Here is a 26,107-nt window from a genome sequence, read left to right as displayed (position 1 = left end):
GTTTACATAGTAACTTGTATATGTATATATACTCATAATCTTCAAAAACTGAGAACAACTCAAATGCCTTTCACTGGGTGAGTGATTAAATCGGGGTACATCCATACAATGGAATACTACTCAGCAGTGAAAATGTGTAACTGTGGGTGCATGCAATGACTCCGCTGAACCTCAAATACTGAGTGAAGGAAGTCAATATCAAAAGGTTACGTATTGTATGATTCCAATGACGTTATATCCTCAAAATGACACAACTACAGTGATAGACAACACATCATTGGTTGCCAGGGTTTATCAGAAGGGGAAGAGGATAATTATAAAGCCATACCATAAAGAATAATTATAAAGCCATACCATAAAGGATTATTTAACGATGGTTAAACTGTTCTGTATCCAGTCTGTGGTGGTACTTACACAATTCTACACGTGTTGAAATTCATAGAACTACACAGCCCTAAACAAGGTCATTTTGCTGTATAATAATTTAAATATATCATCTTTTATGTCCAGATCTCCTTCTCTTTGTTATGGCAAACTCCAAGCTGAAATGGCTATATTCTCTAATGGTTCCCTGTACTGAAATTTTGTCCAAGGACCCCTGCCTGATCTCTTCCCTTTGAAAGTCACCCCTTCCCTTCCTGGGTTCTCACAGCAGTGTGTTTTTCCTTATTACACATTCTGCCTGTTGGTGTAATTATTTGCCCATGTGACTTTCTCCCTGACCACAATGTGATCAGGAAGGCAGGAACTGTGGCTCACGCATCTTGGAATTTCTGCAGCGCCCAGCCCAGTATCAGGGCTTGGTGTGTGCATTTGTAGAACTGAGACCCTTGGTTCCCTCAGGAGCATAAGCTCACTGGGACCAACAACAGAAAGAAGGGAGGTTGCCTGCAATTTATGCCAAGTAGGCAGCCTGTATCCATGGCCTGAACCGCATAATAAGCAAGGAGATGCAGCAAAAGGACTGAGTTGGACCTCTAGTGTCAGAGAAGATGAAAAAGCTTATTAGTTCATGGTAATACCAGCGTGATTTCAGAACAGTTTCCCCCAGCAACAACCTAGTTCTCTCACTGTGATGAAGTGCTCTGCCTTCTGCCTCAGACTTCAGCCACTTGGGATCTGCATTACTGCCTTGTAAAATTGATGGGCAGTGGTACTGTCTCTTAGTTAAGGAATTTCTGCCAGCCTTAGCAAAAAATATTAGTTTTGCAATTTCTAAGGGCATTCCTTGCAATAGAAAAGTGATTAGAAATTGGACCAGACTGGAACAATGCCCATCTTGAATCCGTATAGTTCACCTGCCGAGTCTCCTCCATGCCATCAGCTCCAGGTGTGGGCTCATCAGCTTCCACAGGTGAGGAAGCCTTATTTATATTACACTGGAAAAAGGTTGAGGAGGGGGTAATCAGTTCAGAAAGTACAGCTTTGATCACCCAAGGAAGCTGTTCAGATCAAAGTCTCTTTTTCTTCTAAACTGACTGAAGATGTTAATTTTTTTAAAATCCAACCTGCTCGATATTTCTTGTGTCTTAAAAGCCTCTCTTCTTGAGAAAGGTGACAAGCAGTGGCAGCTGGATTCTGGTAGAGTCCAGAGGGCTCTAGCAGAGGACGGTTAAGGATAAAGGTGATCTTTTCTTTCGGAGTCTCTGGACGCTGAAGAGCCTGGGATGGCTCTCTGTCCATCACCACTTTCAGCAGAGGAACCACTTTAGTAAAGTGATGGTGGGCCATGTGCTGGTATCACAGTGGATCAAAGGCAGAGCATCTGCTAGGGTTAGGGGTGAGAGAGCCAGCCAGACCCAAAGCACATTCTATTTTATGCCTCGTTGGAGAAGCCTAGCCATACCTCTATCTTTGCCTTTGCAGATGCCAGAAGGGAAATCTCTAGAGAAGGTAACCCTGAGATATCATTTTGCCAGCATGCTGCGTGTGCTTGGGCAGAGGGGAGGCTGGAGCTCTGCTGCTTCTCAACCCTAAGGGTAGACGGATATTTGGGGGTCACACAGCTGGCTGCAGAATCCAAGCTTTCCTGTGATTGCCACACTCAGGCAAACCAACTCTCTACTACTTTGCAGTGTTGCAGTGCACTGTCCGTTACATGGCCAGTGGGAATGGGAAAATTCAGGAAGTACAGCTTTGCAGGCAGAGAGGAAGTTATTCCCTCCGAGACTTCTTACACAATCCACTACATAGACTGGCTCAGAACCATACTCCTACAGCCCTCCCTTGGTATCTGTAGGGGGGTTGGTTCCAGGACCCCCAGAGGATACCCAAATCCACAGATGCTCAAGTCTCTTATCTAAAATTGAGTAGTACTTGCATAAAACCTATGCACATCCTCCCATATACTTTAAATCATGTCTAGATTACTTATAATACCTAATATAATGTAAATGCTATGCGGCAATAAATAGTTGTAAATATAAGGTAAATGCTATGTAAATCATTGCCAGTGTGCAGCAAATTCAAGTTTTGCTTTTTGCAACTTTCTGGATTTTCCTTCTGAATATTTTTGATCAGTGATTGATTGAATCTGTGGATGTGGAATCTGTATGGAGGGCCAACTGTACTTTATGCAGACAGTTTGGGCAACTTGTGGAAAAGCATTCAGCCAGGTTCTTCTCTCTGATTTGTTTTAACCCAGAATTGATCCCACTTCTTCCCACTCCCAGTTCCTCGTCTGTCATTGGCTGTGCAACCATCACCACCATTCACATCCAGAACTGTTTTCATCTTGCAAAACTGAAATTCTGAATCCATTAAATAATAACTTCTCATTCTCCCTTTTCCTTGGTCCCTGGAAAGGGACCATTCTACTTGTCTCTCTGAATAGGACTACTCTAGGTATCTCATATAAATGGATCCATACAGTGTATGTTCTTTTGTGACTAGTTTATTTTACTTAGCGTGATGTATTCAGGGTTCCTCCATGTAGTAGCCTGGGTCAGAATTTCCTTCCCTTTTTAAGGCTGAATAATACTCTATTGCATGTATATACCATATTTTTTGTTTATTCATTCACCCATCAATGGACGCTTGGGTTGCTTCCACATTTTGGCCGTTGTGATTAGTGCTGCTGTGAACATGGGTGTACTATTACCCATTCAAGCCACTGTTTTCAATTCTTTGGATATATGCTCAGAAGAGAAGTTGCTGGATCATATGGTGATTCTATGGTTAATATTTTGAGGCATCGCCATACTATTTACCACAGCGGCTGCTCCATTTTGCATTCTCACCAGCAGTGCACAAGGGTTCCGATTTCCCCACGTCCTTGCCAACACCTGTTATTTTGGTTTTTGTCCGTTGTTGATAGCAGCTATCCTAATGGGTGTGAAGTACCAGCTCATTGTGGTATTGATTTGTATTTCCCTAATGATTAGTGAGGTTGAGCATCTTTTCATATGCTTATTGCCCATCTGTAGATCTTTGGAGAAATGTTTATTCGAGCACTTTGCCCATTTTTAACCTGGTTGTTTGGATTTTTCTTGTTAAATTTTGAGTTCTCTATATAGAGATTTCGGATATTAGTCTTTTATCTGTATGTGATTTGTAAATACTTTGTTGCTTTTTTACTGTGTTGATAGTGTCATTTGATGCACAAACGTTTTAAACTTTAATGAATTTCAACATGTATAGTTTTTTTTTGTTGTTTATGCCTTTGATGTCATATCCAAGAAATATTGCAAATCCAATGTGATGAGGCTTTTCTCGTTTTCTTCTGAGAGTTTTATAGTTTTAGCTCTGACATTGAAGTCTTTGGTCTATTTTGAGTTAATTTCTGTATATCATGTTAGATAACGGTCCAATTTCATTCTTTTGCATGAGGATATCTAGTTTCCCCTGTACCATTTGTTGAAAAGACTATCGTTTCCCCATTGAATGATCTTGGTACTCTCGTCAAAAATCATTTGACCAAATATGCAAGGGTTTATTTCTACATTGGTCTATATGTCTGTCTTTATGCCAGTACCACCCTATTTTGATTGCTGTAGACTTGTAAATTTTCAAACCAGGAAGTGTGAGACCTCTGACTTTTTTCTTCTTTTTCAAAATTGTTTTGGCTATTCAGGGTCCCTTGTGATGCCGTATGAATTTTACAATGAGTTTTTCTATTTCTGCAAAACAAGTCATGCAATTTTGACAGATTGCACTGAATCTGTAGATAGCTTTAGGTAATACTGACATCTTAAAAATATTAAGTCTTTCAATCCATGAACACAGAATTTCTTTCCATTTATATCTTCCTTAATTTCTTTTAGCAATATTTTTGCTGAAAGTTTTTCACCTCCTTTGTTAATTCCTAAGTACTTAATTCTTTTTGAGGCTATTATAAATTGAATTGCTTCCTTCATTTCCTTTTTGGATTGTTTACTGTTGATGTATAGAAATGCAACTGATATCTGCATGTTGATTTTTGTATCCTGCAACTTTGCCGAATTATTCTTTCTAACAGTGTGTGTATGTGTGATGTTTGTGTAATCTTTAGGGTTTTCTACATATAAGATCATGTCATCTGTGAATAGAAGAGATAGTTTTACTTCTTCCTTTCCAATTTGGATGCCTTTTATTTCTTTTTCTTGCCAAATTACTCTGGCTAGGACTTCCAGTATTGTGTTGAATAGAAGTGGTGAAAGCAGACATCTTTGTCTTGTTCTTGACAAAGGAAAAGCTTTCACTTTTTCACCGTTGAGTATAATGTTGTGAGTTTTTTCATATACGGCTTTATAATATTGGCATAGTTTCCTGAGTGTTTTTATCATGAAAGGATGCTGAATTTTGTCAAATGCTTCTAATGCATCAATTGAGACGATCATGGTTTTTTTTTCTTCATTCTGTTAATGTGATATATTACATAGATAATTTTTTTGTTTGTTGAACCATCCTTGTATTCCAGGAATAAATCCCACTTGGCCACAGTGTATAATCCTTTTAATATGCTGCTCAACTCAGCCTCTAGTATTCTGTTGAGGATCAGCATTTTGTAGTTTTAAGCATACAAATCCTATCTATTGTTAGATGTATACCCAAGTACTTACTCTTTTGAGAAATTGTACATGATATTGAGTTTAAAAAATTTTTCCTGTCCAAGTGTTCATTGCTAATATATAGAAATTCAATGAATTTTTGCATGTTGATCTTATATCCTGTGACCTTGCTAAACTCATTTCTTAGTTCTAGGATGTTTGTTTGTTTTGTAGATTCTTTGGGATTTTCTAAATAGACAATGATGTCATATATAAATAGGAACTGTTTTATTTCTTCCTTTCTGATATGAAAGAATATGCTTTTTATTTCCATTTCTTGCCTTATTTCACTAGTTAGAACTTTTAGTATTATATTGAATAAGAATGGTGAGACCAAACATTATTGCTTTATTCCTGATGTTAGGGGGAAAGCATGCCTTGTTTCACCGATATGTATGTTGTTAGCTATAGCAGGGGTCCCCAACCCCCTGTACCAGGCCATGGCCTGTTAGGAACCAGGCTGCGCAGCAGGAAGTGAGTGGCGGGGATCAACTGAAGCTTCATCTGTATTTTCAGAGGCTCCCCATCGTGTGCATTACTGCCTGAGCTCCGCCTCCTGTCAGATCAGTTACGGCTTTAGATTCTCATAGGAGCATGAACCCTACTGTGAACTGCGCGTGCGAGGGATCTAGGTTGTGTGCACCGTATGAGAATCTAATGCCTGGTGATCTGCGGTGGAGCTGAGGTGGTGATGCTAGCGCTGGGGAGCAGCTGCAAATACAGGTTATCATTAGCAGAGAGGTTTGACTGCACAGAGATCATAATAAATCAATTGCTTGCAGACTCATATCAAAACCCTATCAGTGGGGCTTCCCTGGTGGTGCAGTGGTTAAGAATCCACCTGCCAATGCAGGGGACACGGGTTCAAGCCCTGGTCCAGGAAGATCCTACAAGCCGTGGAGCAACTAAGCCCATGCACCACAACTACTGAGCCTGCGCTCTGGAGTCCACATGCTGCAGCTACTGAAGCCCCGCTTGCCTAAAGCCCATGCTCCACAACAAAAGAAGCCACCGCAATGAGAAGCCCATGCACTGCCATGAAGAGTAGCCCCCACTCGCCACAACTAGAGAAAGCCCACGCGCAGCAGTGAAGACCCCATGCAGCCTAAAATAATAAAATAAATAAATAAATTTATATTTAAAAAAACCCTATCAGTGAGTGGCAAGTGACAATTAATTAGACGGGACATAAGCAACACACTTTCTGTGTCACTGTCTCCCATCACCCGCAGATGGGACCATCTAGTTGCAGGAAAATAAGCTCAGGGCTCCCACTGATTCTACATTATGGTGAGTTGTATAATTATTTTATTACATATTACAATGTAATAATAATAGAAATAAAGTGCACAATAAATGTAATGTGCTTGAATCATCCTGAAACCGTCCCTCCCCCCACTGGCCCTGGTCTGTGGAAAAACTGTCTTCCACAAAACTGGTCCCTGGTGCCAAAAAGTTTGGGGACCACTGAGCTACGGGATTTTTGTAGATGCTCTTTACCAAGTTGAGGAGGTTTCACTCGCTTCCTGTTTGTCTGAGGGTTATCACAAATGGGTGTTGCATTTTGTCAAATGCTTTTTCTGGTACCAATTGATATGATCATGTGATTTTTTTGTTTGTCTTTTGCCTATTAATATGGATAACTAAATTGAATGATTTTAGGAAATTGAACCAGTCTTGCATCCTTGGAGCAAACCACACTTGGTTTATAATTTTTTTGGTATATAATTTTTTTAATATATTGCTGAATTCTAGTTCCTAATATTTTGTGAGAAACTTTTGTGTCTATATTCATAAGGGATATGGGTCCATACTTTTCCTTTTTCGTTCTGTTTTTGTCTGGTGTGATATTAGGTCAACACTAGCTTCATAAAATGAATGTATTTCCTCCTCTTGCATTATCTGGAAGAGATTCTGTAGAATCATTAATTCTTATTTAAACGTTTAGTAGAACTCTCCAGTGAATTCTGGAGACTGGTGTTTTCTTTTCCTAGAATTTTAAATATAAATTCAATTTCCATAACAGTTATAGGGCGATTCAAATTGTGTATTTCATATTGAGTATGGTGATTTGTGTTTTTGAGGAATTGGTCCATTTCATCTAAGGTGTCCAATTCATGTATGTAGAATTTTCTTAGTAATCCTTTATTATCATTTTGATGTCTGCAGGGTGTTTACCGATATCATCTATTGAATTCCTGATGTTAGTGATTTGTGTCTTTTCTTTGTTAGACTTTTAAAAAATCAACTTTGTTGATTTTTTTCAAAGATCCAACTCTTTGCCTCATTATTTTTCTTTGTTAGACTTTTAAAAAATCAACTTTGTTGATTTTTTTTCAAAGATCCAACTCTTTGCCTCATTATTTTTCTCTATTTTCTTCCTGTTTTCAATTTCATTGATTCTTGCTCTTATCTTTATTATCTCTTTCCTTCTGCTGTCTTTGGGTTTATCTTGCTCTCAATTTTTTAGGTTCTTGAGGTGGTAGCTTAGGTTATTGACTTGAGATTTTTCCTCTATTTCATGTAAGCTATAAGTTCCCCTCCTAGCACTGTTTTAGCTGTGTGCCAAAAATTGGATTATATTTTCATTTTCATCCAGTTCAATCCTGCTGTTGACTCCATCTACTGAGATTTTTATTTCAGTTATTGTGTTTTTCAGTTCTTTTTTTTTTTTTTTTTTGCGGTACACAGGCCTCTCACTGTTGTGGCCTCTCCCGTTGCGGAGCACAGGCTCCAGACGCACAGGCTCAGCGGCCATGGCTCACGGGCCCAGCCGCTCTGCGGCATGTGGGATCTTCCCGGATTGGGGCACGAACCCGTGTCCCCTGCATCGGCAGGCGGACTCTCAACCACTGCGCCACCAGGGAAGCCCGTATTTTTCAGTTCTAATATCTCTATCTGGTTGCTTGCATTTACTATTTCTTTGCTGAGACTATTTATTTGATGAGCCTTTCTATTCTTTTGTTTCAAGCACATTTGTAGTCACTCATGAAAACATTTTTATGATGTCTGTTTCAAGAACACATCAAGTTGTCTCATCCCCATTCTGTCCTTTTCACAGTCCTAGAAGAGACAGAGATGGAAAGATTTTCCCGAAGGCAAAAACATTCCATCAGGAGACTCCGAGAAGAAGCAGCGATCAAGTGACTGGTGCCTTCGTGCTGGCCATTTTCCTGACGTTTATTCCAAAACTAAGTTTCTCCCTCCTTCCTCCCTTTCTCCTCCCCCTCCTTACCTCTTGAGAGCTGACTGTGTGCCAGGCATCTTGCTGGGTCCTAGGAGAGGAAGGGGGTAGAGCTAACTAATTGTTTTTCTTTTTTCCTCTCTCAAAGTTGATAACCATGGTGTGTGCGTGTGTGCGTGCGTGTGTGCGTGTGTGTGTGTGTTTAGTAGAGTTTTGAATATAAAATTAACCCAAAAGAGATCAGCTAAAATTCAGTAAGGGCAAGAGGAAGAGTTGGGCAGGTCCAGGGAGCAGAAATCATCAAGTCTCATAACATTTCCAGTTTTCAGTCAGGGCACAGAGGGGCTTGGCTGCAGTCAGGGGCTGCTGCCTGGGTGTGAGAGCTGAGCTTTGCCTCCTTTCTCAGCCCCATTCAGCATGAGCCCCCATATAACTCTAGTGCTAATGTCCCCTTCACTGTGTTCTGGAAAAGCCACTTGGTAATTCTGTTCATGTCTAGTAGCCCAGACTCATAGCACTGAAATGCCCTGATGGAATTTCTCCATATTCTGGGTAAGTCACTCAAGAGAATTCTCCTGGGCACTTCAGCATCTTGACCTCTTTATTTAAATGGCAAAACGACAAGCTTGGGGCCTGGCCCTGTTTTCTCCTCCCACTAACTCTAGTTCCCTAGGGTCAAATTTTGCTCTTATTTTCCTACAGATGGCTTTCACCAAATTCTTCCCATTTTTTTATTTGTCTCCAGTGGTTTCCTTGCTTACTTTCGGCCCTGTCTTCTAGAACAGCCTGAAATGAAATCTGCCCCTTGCGCTGTGCACAGAAGACATGGAGGGGAGAGTGTTCAGGCAAGAACCCCTTGCACATGTCCCAGGACGGGCTTGCAGGACCAAGCATCCTCAGAGGGTGATGATCTCCACACTTGGGGAAGCGTGCTGCCGTGCTGAACATGGGATTTCTGCTCTCCAGCTGGTTCTCCACTTAGGTGTCGATTTAGATGCTTGATAAAGAAGTGTCAAGGACAGAGCAGGTGTCACGTTTCACATACTGCTCCATTCGTCCGTGCGGTCATATGCTCCTCTTAGGTAATCAGGAACGTGTAGAGTTTGCACGTGATGGCGCTTGGCCTGGAAAGCCATTGGTCCATTTCCCCTGTGAGGAGAGCTTTGTGGAGGAGGTGGGCAAAGTACAGAATGTCAGACAGCAAAGCATGCCCTCTTGCTGCAGGACAGGAAATCCTTCTGCCCTTCTCCTAATCCCCTACCCCTTGCCTCACTCTCTATCTCTGGCCCCTGGTCTGGAGACTGTGCTCACAGAACAATTCTAGGGCAAGTGTTAGCTGATGATGGCTTCTGCTGCATTCCCTCTCAGAGATACCCGACACTGACATTAATCTCTGGAAGTTAGGGTAGCCTTCCAAGCCAATGCTGGAATTTCAAGATAGCTATAGCACACTGGGGAAACGTGCATGGCCAACAAGAATGGAAGCTTCTGGAGACCTCTCTCCTAAAGAGGCAGCTGTCTAGGTCCCCTACTGTGGCAGCCAGCTCGCAAGACATGCATCAGTGCACCCGAAACACTCTATAATTGGAAAACTCAGAATACAACTTCTCACACGGAACCCACCAGTAAGCACGGCGGAACCCACGCAGTTGGTTAAATTTAATTTCCTGCAGAAACTTAGCACAAATGCCAGCTCCTCTGGCAAGTCTTTTCTAACCCATGCTGAGTTGGGCACCCCAGCTGAGTGCTTTGTTAACTCCCCCAATTTCCCCCGTCTCAGCATGTAACCCACTCCAACGTGCTCGCTTGTTGGGGTCTCATCTATTAGTCAGGGAATTGAGGGTGAGGGTCTTATTGATATTAGCACCTCCAGTGATTGGCACATAATAGCCACTCACAGATGTTTCTGAAGAGGGGTTGTGGTAGGTATGTGAAGACAGTCAACAAAATAACCCTTCTGTTGACCTATCAGGGAGCCTGAAATTCCAACCATTGGATATTTATTTCTTTGAGTTAAAAAGTTACTCCTATGCACCAAAGATTCCTTTCCAAAATTAAAGTTTCATCAGGAGAGATAACTGTCATTGAGATTTGGGTTGGGGGTGGTTTGAGATGAGCCCTGCAGAGCCTTGGCATGAGCTTGAACTTGTGGGGAGAGAACCAGGAATGAAGGGAGGCAGGCATTCCAGGGCCTCAATGGCACAGAGGTACAGGAATGAGGGAAAACCATTTATGGCTGTTAACACTACGTCTGAAATTTGATTTCTTTGTCACTTGTAGCTCTTTTCCCTTATTAAATATATATATTCTAAAAAACCCGAAATATAGTCTTCAAACGAACCAGGTACTAGATAAACATCACCTGGCCCATAACGGGTCCTCAGTGAATATTGTAGAACAGCTGCCTTGGAACACTGTCAGCCACATGCTCGCTTCTTTCTGTGTGGCTCTGGCTCGCAAGGAGCAGAGAAGGTAGCGGGAAAAGAACAGGGGGAAAGGATGGGGTTTCACCACCGCAGACCCCGCTACCCTTAATGATCTGGGCTCCGGGAAGTCGGAGCAGGGACTGACACTATTCGTGATGGACTGGGTTTGGAAATGCACTCAGGCCCCAGGTAGGAACCTTTGCTTCTGTGTGGGAAGCCTGAGCCCGTGACTGGCTGCAGACGCCTGAGCAGGGGCTGCAGGCACGCGTGGTGCACACACAGGATGTTTGCTCCTGCTTCCTGCCCTGGGGCCCAGGACACTCTCAAAGGCAAGGGGCCACGATGGGGTCCTCGGGTAGGAAAAGGGCCGCCGACAGAAAGGAGGACATCACGGTTTTCCCTGCGCTCAGTGGGAAGTGCTTGCAATTAACTTTTGGCCGCTGGGTTTGGTGCTTAAACCAGCTGCTACCTACACATGTTGAGAAAAGAAAGAAAGAGCAGTTAGAATGCAGGAAAAAGGGAAAAACCCCATCTCGCCCACTTGACAGGCTCCAACTGCCTCTGCCAGCCGCTGGCGAGGTGGGGACAGTCCCCTGCAGACGCCCTGCCCCTGTGCTGGGGTTGCCGTGGTGAGCGCCGCGTCGGGGCTGGGGGAGCAGAGGCCTTCTCTAACGCACAAAGACAGACAAAGGCCCTGCGAGGATGTGTGGGCCATTCCCCAAACGGAACGCTGCTCCCTGGGCCGATCACACGGAGAGAGTGAGGCGGGTGAGGCAGACTGGGGGAGAAGCCAAGCAGAAAGAACCTTTGTGACAGTGACAACTGAAGGAACACTAGATAAGCAGCTTGCTGGGGTGTTTCTAAACCTTCGAGGGGAGGTGAATCACTGCAGCGGTCATGTGGAAAATCCCCTTTCTCCTCAAGGCTCTGCCGGGGTCCCAGGTTAAGGTAAAGTCATCATTTTCTTGTGAAAACTCTCCTTCCTAACAGACCAGGATTCCACCAGGCTAGGAGAAAAGGCTCGTTTCTGGGAAGAAGTTGTATTTTGTAAACCTGGGGGACTGAAGGGTTGGGCCATGTCGCTCGCTCAGGGACTTTGAGTTTCAGGAAAGACTCATGTGTCTGATTTCCTAGAACATCATTAGACAGAGAAAAAGCTCCAGCTAGCCAGACCACAGTGGTGAGGGGATGTGTGGGAGGGAGGCCTGGCGTCCTGCCCTCCGTATCTGCCCAGTTTCCCCTGTGCATTTGGGGGCAGTGTGAACACTTGGCGGTTGGTAAGAAATGCTAAGGAAGCTTCCAGCAGCACTCCAGCCTCCGGTCAGTGGAGCCTTCCTGGGGAATCGCCTCTGTAGGTTTTCTTGATCTGGGCCCCAGCACCCTGCAACTGTGCCATCCACTCCTATGGGCCCCTGTGCGTGCCAGCTGGACAGACAGCAGGTACTCAAACTGCCCTGCTTGTGTCCTCAGACCAAGGTATCATCCACTTCGCCCCAGACGGTCTGCCCTTCTGCCAATCAGATGGAGAACGGCCATCACTGCTGCTGCTGGTGTGACAGCCCTGCCGAAGGTCTGCGATCTGGGGAGGACAGGTTCAAGTGGTTCTATTTACTCTTGAGCAGGCAACTTGGCTCTTGTTACCATTTTCTATAGCCGACGTGGTGTGATATGGGATCTCACCTACAGAAAAGCCGACCTTGAACTTTACATGGTACCTCCAGCCAGAGCACTTGGGCAGAGTGGCCAAGCCAGGACCGCGCTGGGGGCTGCAGTGTGGGGAACATTCCAGGCACTCGCTCGGCATCCCTGGAGTGGAAAAGCCTTGCTCTGAGCCAACCCTCCAGTTATAGCAGGTCAGCAGAAGCTCCTTCAACTAGCTCTTGTGCCCTGGCCTGGGGGGGAGCAGCACGGATCAGGAATGGCCACTTTCCCCAGAACATCCTACTTGCTTTTCCAAGGAAGGCAGGGAGACCCAGCAGGTGACGACCTCAGGATGTTTTTGTCCCAGTGAGGGTCCTTGCTGGGCTGCTGTCTCACACCCAAACTGGAAAGACTGCTGCCAGTTGTGTAAGAAACTCCCCAGAGAACAGACTGAGGAACTGTGATCATTTCTATTTGATTTAGAAAATGATGGTCCGAATGCAGATTGGCACCAAGGGGCCTGTCTTATGACTACTTTCCATCACTGAAAAGAGGGCACAATTTTTAAGAGGAGACGATCCTGGGAGGCAGGCAGGGAACAGCCGGACCGAACACTGAGAGCAAAGTTTGAGAGGCAAGGTAGAGCCATTTCATTGAGGACGGGATTTTGGCCTTGACTCAAAACGAGGCTAACCAGATGCCTGGGTTTGCCTGGGACCGTCATGGTTTATGCCTGTCACCCAAGCTTAATTTTTAATGGTGCCCCCTTTCACTCTCAAAAAGCCAAGAAGTCCAGGTTTCTGGACTTCTGTCATCTCCCTGTTTCAAAGGATAGAGAGACTTAGGGCTGGAAACTTATCCAGGGAAGGACACGTAGGACATGGGGCTCTGAGAAGGTTCATTTGGCTAAGCCCGAAGGAGAGAGACAAGCAGCTGGAAGACCAGGCTGATTCATTCTCAAGCACGTTTAGAATCGCAGGCTTGTTGGCAATGTCCAGGCACAGGTTCACAGAGTGCAGGTGCTGGATGGGTCTCCGGAGTAATCTAATTCTCTTCCTCTTTTGCCAGAAGAGGACACTGGGCTAAAAGAGGTCAAAGTGACCTGCCCAAGGTCACACGCTGGATCCTGGCAGAGTGGAGATCAGACTTGCCCCCAGTGGACCAAGCCCAGGTGCTCTGTTCTGGAACAGAGGAAAGGGGTGACTCTGAAAGATGCTGCCAGGGGCACAGATGCACTGGCTCTGGAGTGGCAGTCCCAAGGACAGAGTCATGGACTGTCCCATGGCCCTGAGGCTGAGGAGGGAGGACAGAGGCCGTAGACAGGTGGGGTTCAGACCTGCTGAGTGAGCTGGGACGTGGAGCTGGAGCTTAGGTGAGATCCAGAGCCACAGTGGAGTGGAGGGCAGAGCAGAGGCGTAAGCGGGCTGTCCAGGGTAGTGACAGCAAGGACCGAAGAGATGAATTGGCAAGCAGAACTAAGAACGAGGGAAGGAATAGGTAAGTATGGGGACGGAAAGTGAATGGGGTCATAAGTCATTTATGGAATCTAAATCTTTTCTGTGGTTCAAATCATAGTGAAATCTCCCTGAGAGGCAAACCCTAATGACAGCTGTCCTACCTCTTGGCATCTTTTCCCAGCCCCTTAGCAGGGCCACAGTGGTGGGAAAATCCTAAGTCATCAACAGCCTTGACCTCTGCTTGGTATCTGGGGAAACTGAGTCACAGAGAAGCCAGCTCCCTCCTGCCTCACGGTAGTCTCAGCAAATAGGGTGTGATTCACAGCAAGCCACGAGCGTGATTCCACACGCCAGCCACAGCAGTGCACCTGAGGCTTCGTCAGTCTTACCTCCCGAGCAGCTCTGGCCGAGGTGGTGGATTTTCTGTGAATCTGATCATCTGGGAGGAGTCCAGCCTGAGGGTCCAGGGGCTTTGTGGTCACAGTTCTACTGCCCGACAACTAGCAGTGCCGTGGCAGAGGGCCATATCTTCTCCCTGTCCTACTCTTCCTGGTTGTCACACGAAGGCTCTGGCCTCTGCCATCTCCAAAACCTCACACTCTGGCTTTGTTTTTCCAGGGGTGTCGGACGTTGGCCCGACTGCTGTGTGCTCGTCTTTTGCATCTTCCCTGCAGTCTGTGTCTAGAGCACACTCACAGGTCATGAAATATCTGTCCTTAGGTCTCAATTATCTGGGACAGTATAGGGATGCAATGGTATGCATGCAAAATATTGTTTTCTAAAACATCATATTCAACACCAATCTGCATTTTTTTTTTCTTTTTGCCTGCAACAACTGTTCACTCAACAAGGTGGAGTTAGATATTTAAGTTGGCTGCAGAGAATCTAGGAAGTGAATAGCTCACTCGAGTAAACATAAACTTGACCACAGGCTGACTGTAGTCAGAACGATCTACTGTCACCCTGAGCAAGTTCTTCCACAGAACAATCTACAAAAATCCTGCATACCACTGTCACGCCCACATGATGCTCTCTGATATGTGACATTAAAAAACCTCAATCTCCTGAGAAAAAAATCATAAAATAGTTTCAGTATATATGAACTGAGCACACGTTTTTGTTGAGTGAAACTTCTTTGATGATGCCAGTTCAAATATCTGCAGATATTGAGAAAACACCCACAGACATCACCCTCGGTTGCAATAGTCGCACAGTCTGCAGAGACCAACAGGGAAGATGTAAAATACTGAATGTCACTGGACATCATTCCAGGACACCTTGGGCTATCTGAACCCTCTCCCACTCCCAACTGTTAGTTTCTTCTTCTTCTTCTTTATTTTAATTTATTTTTGGGTGCATTGGGTCTTCATTGCTGCACACGGGCTTTCTCTAGTTGCGGTGAGCAGGGGCTACTCTTTGCTGCAGTGCATGGGCTTCTCATTAGAGTGGCTTCTCTTGTTGCAGAGCATGGGCTCTAGGTGTGCGGGTTTCAGTAGTTGTGGCACGTGGACTCAGTAGTTGTGGCTCGCGGGCTGTAGAGCGCAGGCTCAGTAGTTGTGGCACACGGACTTAGTTGCTCCGCGGCATGTGGGATCTTCCCGGCCCAGGGCTCAAACCCATGTCCCCTGCATTGGCAGGCAGATTCTTAACCACTGTGCCACCAGGGTAGCCTCTTCTTTTTTTAAATTAATATTTATTGGAGTATAGTTGAATTATAATGTTGTATTAGTTTCAGGGGTACAACAAAGCGAATCAGTTATACCTATACACATATCCAGTCTTTTTTAGATTCTTTTCCCATATAGGTCATTACAGAGTATTCAACTGTTAGTTTCTAACCAAATGTTCCCAAGAAGCCAGCCTGGGGCAATGTGTGCATGGCAGGCGGGTGAGAAAGTAAGAGAAGGAAGAGGCTTTGGGTGGCATCTCTTTCTACCCTCTCCCTATGGATGTGAAGAGAGTGGCTGTGGTATCTGCAGTCGTGGAGGCCATAGGGACAGCTAGGAGCGGGCCTGGAGGCCTGCTCTCCTGGTGCCAGGCTCTGTGCTCTGCCCTCTCTACCCCAGGCTGCCTCTGAGATGCCCAGGTAATTTCCATGCAGGGCTCACCAGCAGGACCAACAACACATAGGAGTTGGTTCAGCCCACAGAGGCATGGAGAAGGGAACACGGTGGAGAGACGAACAGGAGGAGAGAAGCAAGAAGGAGGAGACGACAGCAGAAAACGCTGGACAGAATAGGAAGAAACGGCCAAAGGCACTGTGTCCTCATCACCTTGACTAGCGACTGGAGTAAAGAGGTGAGTGTCTGGGGGCCAAGAGCTACTCCAAGATCACAGTGCCACTGCCTGTACCTGGAAGGGAAGGTCCTGGGGGAATGGCCCTCAGGGTGGGGAACTGAGAGCTTAGGGTGGACAACCTCAAAGTACCAAGTAAAGTTTCTGTGCCTGAATGGGTGCCACTGAAAGTCAGTGTATTGGAAGAGCCGGGACCCTGGTGGACCACGTTTCCCGGGCAAACCCAATGTTTGGTATCAGCACTTCTGTATTATAAAATCAACATCACTGAAAGCTTTAAAAAAAGACAGACTGAAAATATCACATCTTAGGCAAATGAGTTGAAAATCCCTTCTAGTGACGCCCTATATTTTCCACCCATTTCTAAAGTCAGAGAACACCTGGTATGGTATTTAGGTAAAGAAATGCAATTCCTGGTACACGCGGTTTCCTGACAGTACAGAACTGAAATGACGTCACGGAAATGCAGATGCCTCTAGGTCAGTCTGAGGACAGTTTCTAGGTGAAAACATGAGTCTCACCCATTGGTGGAAAAGCGTGTCTGTACTTTTATGATCTGCTGGTACCTACTGCTTTCTGCCTTCAAAGACTAAGTTTTAATTAAATGCAGGCAGGCTGCTGGACAGGCTTTTCCACACTTCGGGCTCACCTAGATGTACAACTGCAATGTAGGTTAGCCCGCACCTGTGCTCCTTCGTCATTTGGAAGGAAAGAAAACGATGGTCACCAAGAATAAAAGAAGCCTGTCTCCCACTCAAGGGCGAGGAAGCTATGACATAAGATGCCCCTTCCAGTGGCTCATACGAACAGACTCATTTGTGAGGCTCTCCCCACGGCGACGAAAGATGTGGCAGGCACAGAACGTATGGGATCCTTTGTCTTAATTAAAAAGTATGGTGAGAGTCATAGAATTTGGCCAAGTCTCATAAATCTGCACAGAGGATCAAGGCTCTGTCAGATAAGCTTAAATAGAACCAACTGAGCCCTTTGGAGAATTGAACAGATTCCCCGCTAGTGGTTGACACCCACTTTCCTGTCACTTTGCTGCACTCCGAGGACGGCGGCTGTGCTCATTAACCAGCAGCCCTCCTACCCACCGATGGCAAGTTTATCCCCAAGGAGCACAAAATTCAGGGATGATAAATTTACTCTGGCTCGTAAAAGTGAACCCCTCCTCAGGGCAATAAAAATGCTGTGAGCCTTTAAGGCAATCAGCGCTTTGTGTGATAACGTACCTTTTTTTTTTTATCTGAAGTTAATACTTATTTATTTTACATCTTTATTGGAGTATAATTGCTTCACAATGGTATGTTAGTTTATGCTTTATAACAAAGTGAATCAGTTATACATATACATATGTTCCCATATCTCCTCCCTCTTGCATCTCCCTCCCTCCCACCCTCCCTATCCCACCCCTCCAGGCGGTCACAAAGCACCGAGCTGATCTCCCTGACAAAACGAGAGAGAGGCATGGACATATATACACTACCAAACGTAAGGTAGATAGCTAGTGGGGAGCAGCCGCATAGCACAACGTACCTTTTTTAACAAAGCCTGGTCCTCTTTTCAGGACAGCTCCTCCCGGGCAGGGAGAACTGCTCTCAAGTAACTGGAAAGGAAGAAAGAGAAAGTGAATGGCATCCCTTTGGACCCTTTGGACCCTGTTTGGAGGAGGACATCGTGGTGATAACAGATAGAGGTGGCATGCTACAGTCTTTCCTTGGTGATAAGTTCAAGGTGGACAGAGCCCGCCCCGGGGGAGGTGGGAGCAGGGCCAGAGCAGTCACTTCACCCTTGTCAGCCGGGATGATTACATCAGAGTAAACGGCCGTGACCATCAGCAAAGCTCCATCCTAAAATGGTACAAACGAGCTTATTTCTAGTCACATATAGTCAGAAATATAGTCCCAGATGTATTACAGAAAACAAAGTTATGGTTACCGGGGGCTGGGGGGGGAGGGGGAGGGGGAGGGATACATCGGGAGATTGGGATGGACATATACACACTGCTGTATGTAAAATAGATAACTAATAAGAACCTACGGTAGAGCACAGGGAACTCTTCTCAACACTCTGTAATGACCTATATGGGAAGAGAATCTAAAAAAGAGTGGATATATGTATATGGATAACTGATTCACTTTGCTGTACACCTGAAACTAGCACAACATTGTAAATCATCTATACTCCAATAAAAAAATTAATTAATAAAATTTTAAAAATAAAAAATACACCGCCGGGAGGTCCTGGGTTCAGCCACCATACAGCCTGTCCCCCATGACCACACTGCCTGTTCATTTCCTGTGACCACCGCCTAGAGGACTCCACCTGCCTTTGTAAATCTGGCAGTGCTACATTTTCTCTCTCAAGTCTCCATCGTGATTCCCACGGTGTTAAGTCTTCTCTGGCTATGAATGATGAGGGCCCAGTGTCGACTCAAGCAAACCCAACAAGTCCCCCAAATATTTCAAGTCGCATTTCCCCTACCATCTTTCTCCAACAGGGTGGTGGAGAGAAACCAAGAAGGTCTGCAAAGAGATTAATGATCCATTTCTATTGGCCATGAAAGCTCTAGTAATATTAACTGAGACAATTTACACAAATTATACTCCCCTTCTCTATGCTGGTGGCCCAGCTCTCACTCAAGGCCCATTCGCGTGAGCACCCTTTTCAGTGTACATAAGCACAAAACCACAACTGCGTCCCATGCACGCTGCTTTGACTGTATTGTTTCATTCTCGAAAATGCTCCCATGATTCCCTGCCACCCTCAGATTTAAATCCGCTTCTTTTGACAGGCATTAAGTCTTTAACTGAGTGACCCGTGTAGATGAGCCTCTTATTTCCAGACTCAAACTTGCATTCACTCTTTACCTGTCGTCACCCTTCACTGCTGTCTGCTGGGCAGTCTCACCTCCTGCCTTTGAGTGCAGCATAGCTCAACCACCCATCCAACAACTCAAAGCCACTGGCCATCCCCTGGCTCCAGCCCATCTTCCACAATGGAATATTACTCAGCCATAAGAAGAATGAAATAATGCCATTTGCAGCAACATGCATGGACCTGGAGATTATCATACTAAGTGAAGTAAGTCAGACACAGAAAGAGAAATAGCATATGATATCGCTTATATGCAGAATCTTAAAAAAAATGATACAAATGAACTTATTTACAAAACAGAAGTAGACTCACAGACTTAAGAGAATGAACTTATGGTCACCGGGGGAAAGGTGGTAGGGGAAGGGTAGATTGGGAGTTTGGGATTGACATGTACACACTGCTAGATTTAAAATAAATAACCAACAAGGAGCTACTGTAAAAAATAAAAAATAACCTCCCCCCACCGCCAAAAAAAGAATCTGCACTCGGTGTTCTTTAGATAATCTTTTAGAAGGTGGCTATTTTATTTGGTAGCGGTTTCTGCTGTGACATGGCATCTTCCTCAGCACAGGCCGCGGACATCTAGACACTTTCTCCCGGCCTCCTCGGTGGGCCGCTAGATTCTCACCCTCCCCTCTCCCCGCCCTGGGGTGGCCCCGCGTCCAGCTGCCCGTGTGCCGGACTCCACTGTGACACCTTTACTTGTTCACGAGACGTGGCACCCAGGAGAGCAGCTGCTCCCTGAAATTCTGTATTGATACATCTAAGCGAAACCAGTTGAGCTCCACGCCTAGGCATCCCTTTCCTGAATTTTCCCATTTCAGTGGGAGGGACTGTCATCCACCAGCCTCCAGGCCCAAATCTTTGATTTTCCCTCCTGTCGCCATGCCTGCGGACTCTCCTTGCCCCTCAAAGGCACCCCTTCCCCTTGGCACAGCTGCCGCTCTGATGCCTGCAGAACGCTTCTAACTTGCTCCCCAACCCTGAGGCCCAGGCCTCCTCTCCTGCCACCGTAGGAAGCCTGGCACTGCCCTCTGGCTTCTCGTCTCCTCCACCATCTTAGCCCCTCTGCCCTGGACAAGACGTCCTCTCCAACGGTTCCTCACCATCTTCAAACCACGGCTTGGTCCTCGGCCCACGTGACCCTCTCCCTCTCTCCTCCCAATCTGCTCAGAGAACACCTTCTGCCGGGCCCAGTGGATGGAGGGTCAGCTGCACAGGCCTGGAGTCAGATGGACCTGACTCACATCCTCAACGGTGCTGCCGCCACCAGCCTCCTCAGACAACAGATGAGTCACACACTGACTGAGCCTCAATTTCCTCACCAGCCACACGTGGAGAGGGTGCCGGCCTCCTGGCGTCGGTGTGAGGACTAATGCAGAGGCTGGATGTCAGTGCCCAGTGCCGGGGGGCGCGGCACCCAATTCTCTGCACCTCTAAGGAGTTTTGTCTAATTTTTCCCCATCACACTGATTCATTCCCGTTTGATGCACTGGCATGACATGTTACACGCTGGGTTCTTTTTGAGTCTTGCTTTGGTTTTTCGGTACACTTGCTGCCGTATCTCAGGAGGGAAGCTCCGGGCTCCAGAAGACAGCCTGGGTCTCAGCCTGCTTGTTCTATGCCCGTCCTGCCCAACAGGCCTCAAGTCATGACCCAGTTTTTGGAACTGGACTGGAGTGCACTTGTGGGAACACAGGACCCCACGGGTGGAGCTTCCCCTTAACCGGCCCGCTGCGTTTCATGAATTGATCACCTCTCACTCCTTTGACACAAACGATAAAAGCCAACCTTGACAACTGCAGGTCAGACAAGCAGGGCTCACCAATTCCCTGGTTGTTTCCCCTCGCCTCAGAGCCAGGGTGACAGATGCTCTCGTGCCCAAGGCAGGTTTCTCCCCCACCTCCCCCTGCTCTGATTTCTACTGAGTCCTGAAAGAGGAAGGAAGGGCAGAAATGTGGCTCACAGCTCTTGGGGCCCAGGTCTGGGGCCCACTGACAACCCCAGGGGAGCAGTATCACACGGGTGACACTTCACTCTCCTCTCCCTCCTCCTGCCTCAACTTTTAAATAGGAAAATAACCCTCAAAATGAAAGCAGTTGTGGTATGTACTTTCCTCTCCCTTTGTTGCTGATTCAGGGAGCTGCCTGCCTAATGAGAAAAGAAAGGATGCTGCAGCCGGACCAGCGCCCACAGAACACGGGTCGCACTGGGGCGCGCTCTTCCTTAAGAGACTCGGGAGGGAATCATCTTCTTGATTCCACGTTTCAATTGTTGTAACTGCTCTTAAGTGTCCCAGTGCCATTTATTTCCGTAGGGGCTGCAGAGGCTCCCACCTGTCTGAGTATAGTCAAGCCCTCCTTGGTTCAGCCTGTCCACCCTGTGCGACAAAAAGATCAGCCTGACAATAGAGGAAGAACAATAGATTTTTAGGTAACATACTCGTTAGGTTTGAGGTTGGGGAGGGAGGTGAGAGGGATGCATAGAAAAAATGACCTGAATGAAGCAAAAAACAAAACAAAAAAAAGTGGTAGTTCGGGAGAAAAAAAATTATAGGCCAGCATGAAACACATATGCCTCCCCTTCGATGAGCTGGTGGATAAATTATGTACAACAGCCAAACCCCTGCAGCCGTTTCTGAAAGGCAGACGGGATTTTGCAACACGAGGGATACCCTAAAACTCAAAGAAATGCTCGTGCCTAGGACGCTATCATGATGACGTGTTGATACAAATAATAGGGGAAAGTAAGATGAACCAAATGCACGATGCCATTGTCCTTTTTGAAATATGGCTGGTGAGACTGGGCACAATCGTTAAGTTCGCAGGCACAGCTGGCCTGGACATATTACAGAACAGGTTGTATTTCTCAGGAATCCTGTCTCAGAATATTCTTTCAGCTTTTCTCTCAATCCCTATGACAGGGCTCTGGGAACCAGGGGTCCTGCCCCAGTTATCAAGCTTTAGAGAGCCCTGCTCTGGCATTCCTCTGTCCACAGCCTTCCCCACGGGGTAATGGGGGAGCGCCCGCCTGGAGCCCGCATCCCACTTCTCCAGCCCGAGTAGCTTGAGCTTCTCTCCTGGGAATGCTCTCCTCCTGGTGTGTGCACCCTGGACCCATGGGGTGGCCAAGGGGAAGCTGTTGGGAGGGGTGTAGACAGACCTTGGGTGTCTAGGCTGGAGCTGTGGATGGGAAAGAGGGAGGTGGGGAAAGGGGGATGCTTTTCCCCAGGCTGCAGAGTTCACAAAACTTCCAGGAGTCTGAGAATTCTAGATTCCCACCTGGCCTTCTGGATGAATAAAGCTACGTGTGCCACGGCGGGAGGACAGAGTATCTTTTCTTCACTGCTTTGTAATCTTGTCTGGTACCCTCCCTGTGGGTCCCACACACAGTGCAGGCTCAGGCTAGAGAATAAGGACCCGGTGAGAAAACACAGGCTCACCCAAGCCTCTTCAAAGCCAGGCCCCCCATCCATCCCTGGAAAGAGGAAACTCAGTCCCAGCTGAGTCTCCAAAATGGCAGGAAGTGTGGCTCTCACGTACCTACAGTGACGATGAGGAAGCCAGCCTCCACGTTGGGGCAGCAGAAATGGGGAGGCTGACACCTGCCCCTAAACAGAAGGTTCTACTGGAGGAGTGCGAGCTGAGCACGTGCACACTGGGCACGCCAGGGTGTGGCGCTGTGCCCAGGAGCAGGGTCCTCCCTTGCCGAGGCCTCCCTGGCCCCGGAGGCGGGCGTCCCACCTGGCTGGCTTAGGCCTGCCTCTCCCTGGGAGCCCCAAGGGCCAGGCTCCCCTGATGCCCACGCACAAGGTGGAAGACTGCCGTGGCTGTCCCTCAGCGGTCCCCTCTCACCTGCGAGTGACAGCCATGCTCGTGACACCCTTTGCCGAACTATCTGTCACTCCAGGCTTCTGAAGTCCCCCTCCCACTTCCTCTTCACAACATAACAGGGAAATGTTGAGAGAGAGAGAGAGGGCTGCGTCTTTGTAGAAGGAACTCCAGCTCTGTGTTCAGCATCAGCACAGAGCGGGAACAGGGGCTCTTAACTCCTTGGCAGCCAGCAGGTGTAGCAGTTCCGGCCTCCTGCCCATTGAGATGGGCTGAAAGGGCGTGGAGCCGACCCTTGGGAGCCTCCGTGCCAGAAAAGGGTCCTGGCTCCCCTCTCCCTCCACACTCCCACCCTCCCACCTGCTCTGTCCTTGTTGCTGGCCCTGCAGCGCTTGCCTGTTCCTCCCTCAGCTCACGGGACCCGTTCCAGAGAGCAGGCAGGGCACGCGGGGCAGATACCACACTCCCCTCCTCTGTGACCACGAGCATGACAGGTGCTCCGAGGTGCCTCTTCCCCAGGCACGCAGGCTCCAGTTCCCTGTAACTAAGCCTCAGTGCACTTTCTGCCTGAGTCCTGGGACCTCAGCACTTCCAAAGGATGGAGACGGGGCCCTCTGCTCCTCCAGTGCAACCCCACCTGCCAGCATCTCACTGCAGATCTGTCCTCTCACTTGCTGGCCACACTCACTGGTTTTGGGCTCCGCTCCCCACCCATCCCCACCCTGGGCCTCTGTCTCCAATGCAGCATGGCCCCTGGGCCAGGAAAATTCCCCTCAAGGGAGCCTGGGTCAGAGGGTTCCTCTCCAGCCCAGCCCCTCCACTGGCGTCCTACTATCTACCCGGCAAAGGCCAAGCTCTGCAGTGCAGCGCTCAGCGCACCCAGCCCTCCCAGCCCACGCTTCCAGGCTCGTCGTCTCAGTACTCTTCCTGGCCTCTCCCCCGGAAGCCTCCCTTCTGGTGGAAGAGGGGCACTGGCATCCCCTGGACAAGCTTTTCGCTTTATCACCCTCATCTTTGCCCACACCGTAGCCTCCTCCTGGAATGCACTGCCACACTTCCAACTTTGGGATCCTATTCACACTTCAAGACCCAGCACCAAGGGACCCTCTGTGAAGCCACCTTGGAGTCCTGCGCCATCTGCCAACTACTGGTACCCCTCCCAGGCTCGGCAGCATCCACTTGCATGAGGGTGCGGTGTTCACATCTTACTCCTTCTCCTACTCCTAGCCCAAAGTCTCCAAGTAGGAGGCACTGCCAACTTTGTAAGCAAATAAACTACACTTCTGTCCACTCCTTTGAAATCTGTAAGAACTCTGCCCACACAGGGGGAGAGCATGGACCAGCAGAGCCTGCACCGCTAGAGGCAGGTAAAAGGCCAGTTGGGCCAGGCCCTGGGATGGGAACAGTAACAGGGTCTCACTGACGTCTGGAAAGCCTGGATCTAGTCTGAGCTGTGGGACCGAGACGCGGATAAACGGCGGCCAAGTTCTAGATGTGGGCAGTTCCTGTGAGGAGGGGGCAGCCGTGTGAGGGGCCGAGCCCTGCCTGCAGTGTCTGGACCTCGGGAGGGAGGCTGTATCCCTCTCCCCATGCCTGCAGCATCACACGCCCATTCGATCTTCCTTCCCATGAAGCTGGTTGCAAAGGAGATCCATCTGTGGTCTTCGGCTCGGGCCAGGCTTGATGTCACGAGCGGGAGCTCACTCATCACGGATTCTCTGGGAAGAGTCCTTTCAGCCCAGAGCAAGCGTGGCCATTCACTTGGGAAGCCATGAGGGCCTAGCTCAGCTGGACTCCTGTCTCTGGAACCCACAGTCTTCCCGTACGCAGGAAGCTGCCCGCCCTCAGATGCATGGGGTGTCCTCTCGCTTATTCGATGTGGTCCCTGTCTCACCTTGACCAAGGAATGCTTCCTGGGGTCTGGTCCAGACCAGGAGGCAGAGCGAGAGGCAGACACCAGTGGTGGCCACATCGCCCGATCTTCTCCCTGGCAGACAGCCTTCCCCGTGGGAGCGTCCCAACCAGTGGCAGATCCCTCGCAACTGCCGGGAAGGACAAGTCTGACAGCGACGCTCGGCTGGAGGTCACACCCCTCCCTGCCACTGATCCACCAAGAGAGCAGGAGTTGATGGAGTTTGGAAAACCAAGAGCTGTGGACTCCAGGAGGGTCATGGACAGACAGCCGTGAGCCACTGCCCAGGGCCTGGCACCCACTCCGCTGTTCCATTTTGAGGGGTTCTCCTCTCAATTTAACATGATGCTTCTGCTCAGGACTGGGGTGTCTCTGTGGCTCCCAGTCCTCTCTGCCTTTCCCCTGTCTCAGCGTCTCACTTACATGCTCCAGGCCCCGCTCGTGCCCCAGGTCCAAGTGCAATCTCATCCCGTCCGGTCACCCGGTGTGAGAGCCAACCCCTCCCTCGTCAGCCTCCGCGTTCCCTCCTACCTCACCCTTCACGTCTGATCACTCTCAAGGTCCCATAGATTCCTTCCCTGTAACATCTCCGGAACCCCACCCTCGGCCCCAGTCCTGCCGCCATCGCTTCTGAGTTCGTTTCCGCCCAGCTTCCTCCTGGACAGCCTCGCCCAGCCTCCCTGGTCACGATTCCCCTCCACACCACAGATAGAGGCCTCTCCCTAACGCCCCAAGCAGGCCATGCCTCCCCCTGCTCTCAATCTCTCCCAGACCCCCACTGACTGTGGAGGCGGACAGTGAAAGCTCCCACACGTGGCCCACACGGAACCTGCGGGACCCCGACTCCCACCCTCTACGTTTGCCCTGCATCCTGGACGCACCACACCACAAGCGCTTTCCCAAGTCACCCGTGCATTTCATGCCTCCCATTTTGCCCTTCCTTCTGCTTGTGATGCGCTTGCCACCTACATACTAAAGGTAAGTCTTGCCCATCCACCAAAAATCAAGGTCTCGGGGCTTCCCTGGTGGCACAGTGGTTAAGAATCCACCTGCCAATGCAGGGGACATGGGTTCGAGCCCTGGTCCGGGAAGATCCCACATGCCGCGGAGGAACTAAGCCCGTGCGCCACAACTACTGAGCCCAAGTGCTACAACTACTGAAGCCCGCGCACCTAGAGCCCATGCTTTGCAGCAGGAGAAGTCACCGCGATGAGAAGCCTGTGCACCGCAACCAACAGTAGCCTGCGCTCGCCACAAGTAGAGAAACCCACGTGCAGCAACGAAGACCCAGTGCAGCCAAAAGTAAATAAATTTTTTTTTAAGTATATCTAAAAATATCAAGGTCTCAAACACTGATCGCCTCACCTGGGACTTTGTGGGGAGCCACATGAACCCCACACACTGGACGACGTCTCTCCCATGTTCTCCCAGTGCACCAACTCTGGGGTAACTCTC

The 26,107-nt window shown here is 48.1% G+C and overlaps 1 protein-coding gene across 1 annotated transcript in view; it reads right to left on the bottom strand.

Annotated features, from left to right (window-relative positions):
• ACOXL (acyl-CoA oxidase like) overlaps nt 1-26,107 on the bottom strand; it is a 382,696-nt gene that overhangs the window by 48,267 nt on the left and 308,322 nt on the right. The window contains 2 exon segments of the mRNA XM_073791125.1: nt 17,570-17,595; nt 17,598-17,639. Coding sequence (XP_073647226.1) covers nt 17,570-17,595; nt 17,598-17,639 — 68 coding nt within the window.

The sequence above is a fragment of the Tursiops truncatus genome, chromosome 14 (assembly GCF_011762595.2).
Source record: "Tursiops truncatus isolate mTurTru1 chromosome 14, mTurTru1.mat.Y, whole genome shotgun sequence".
NCBI lineage: Eukaryota > Metazoa > Chordata > Mammalia > Artiodactyla > Delphinidae > Tursiops > Tursiops truncatus.
Note: the sequence above shows the minus strand (reverse complement) of the source record. Positions and strands in the feature narration are given on the sequence as shown.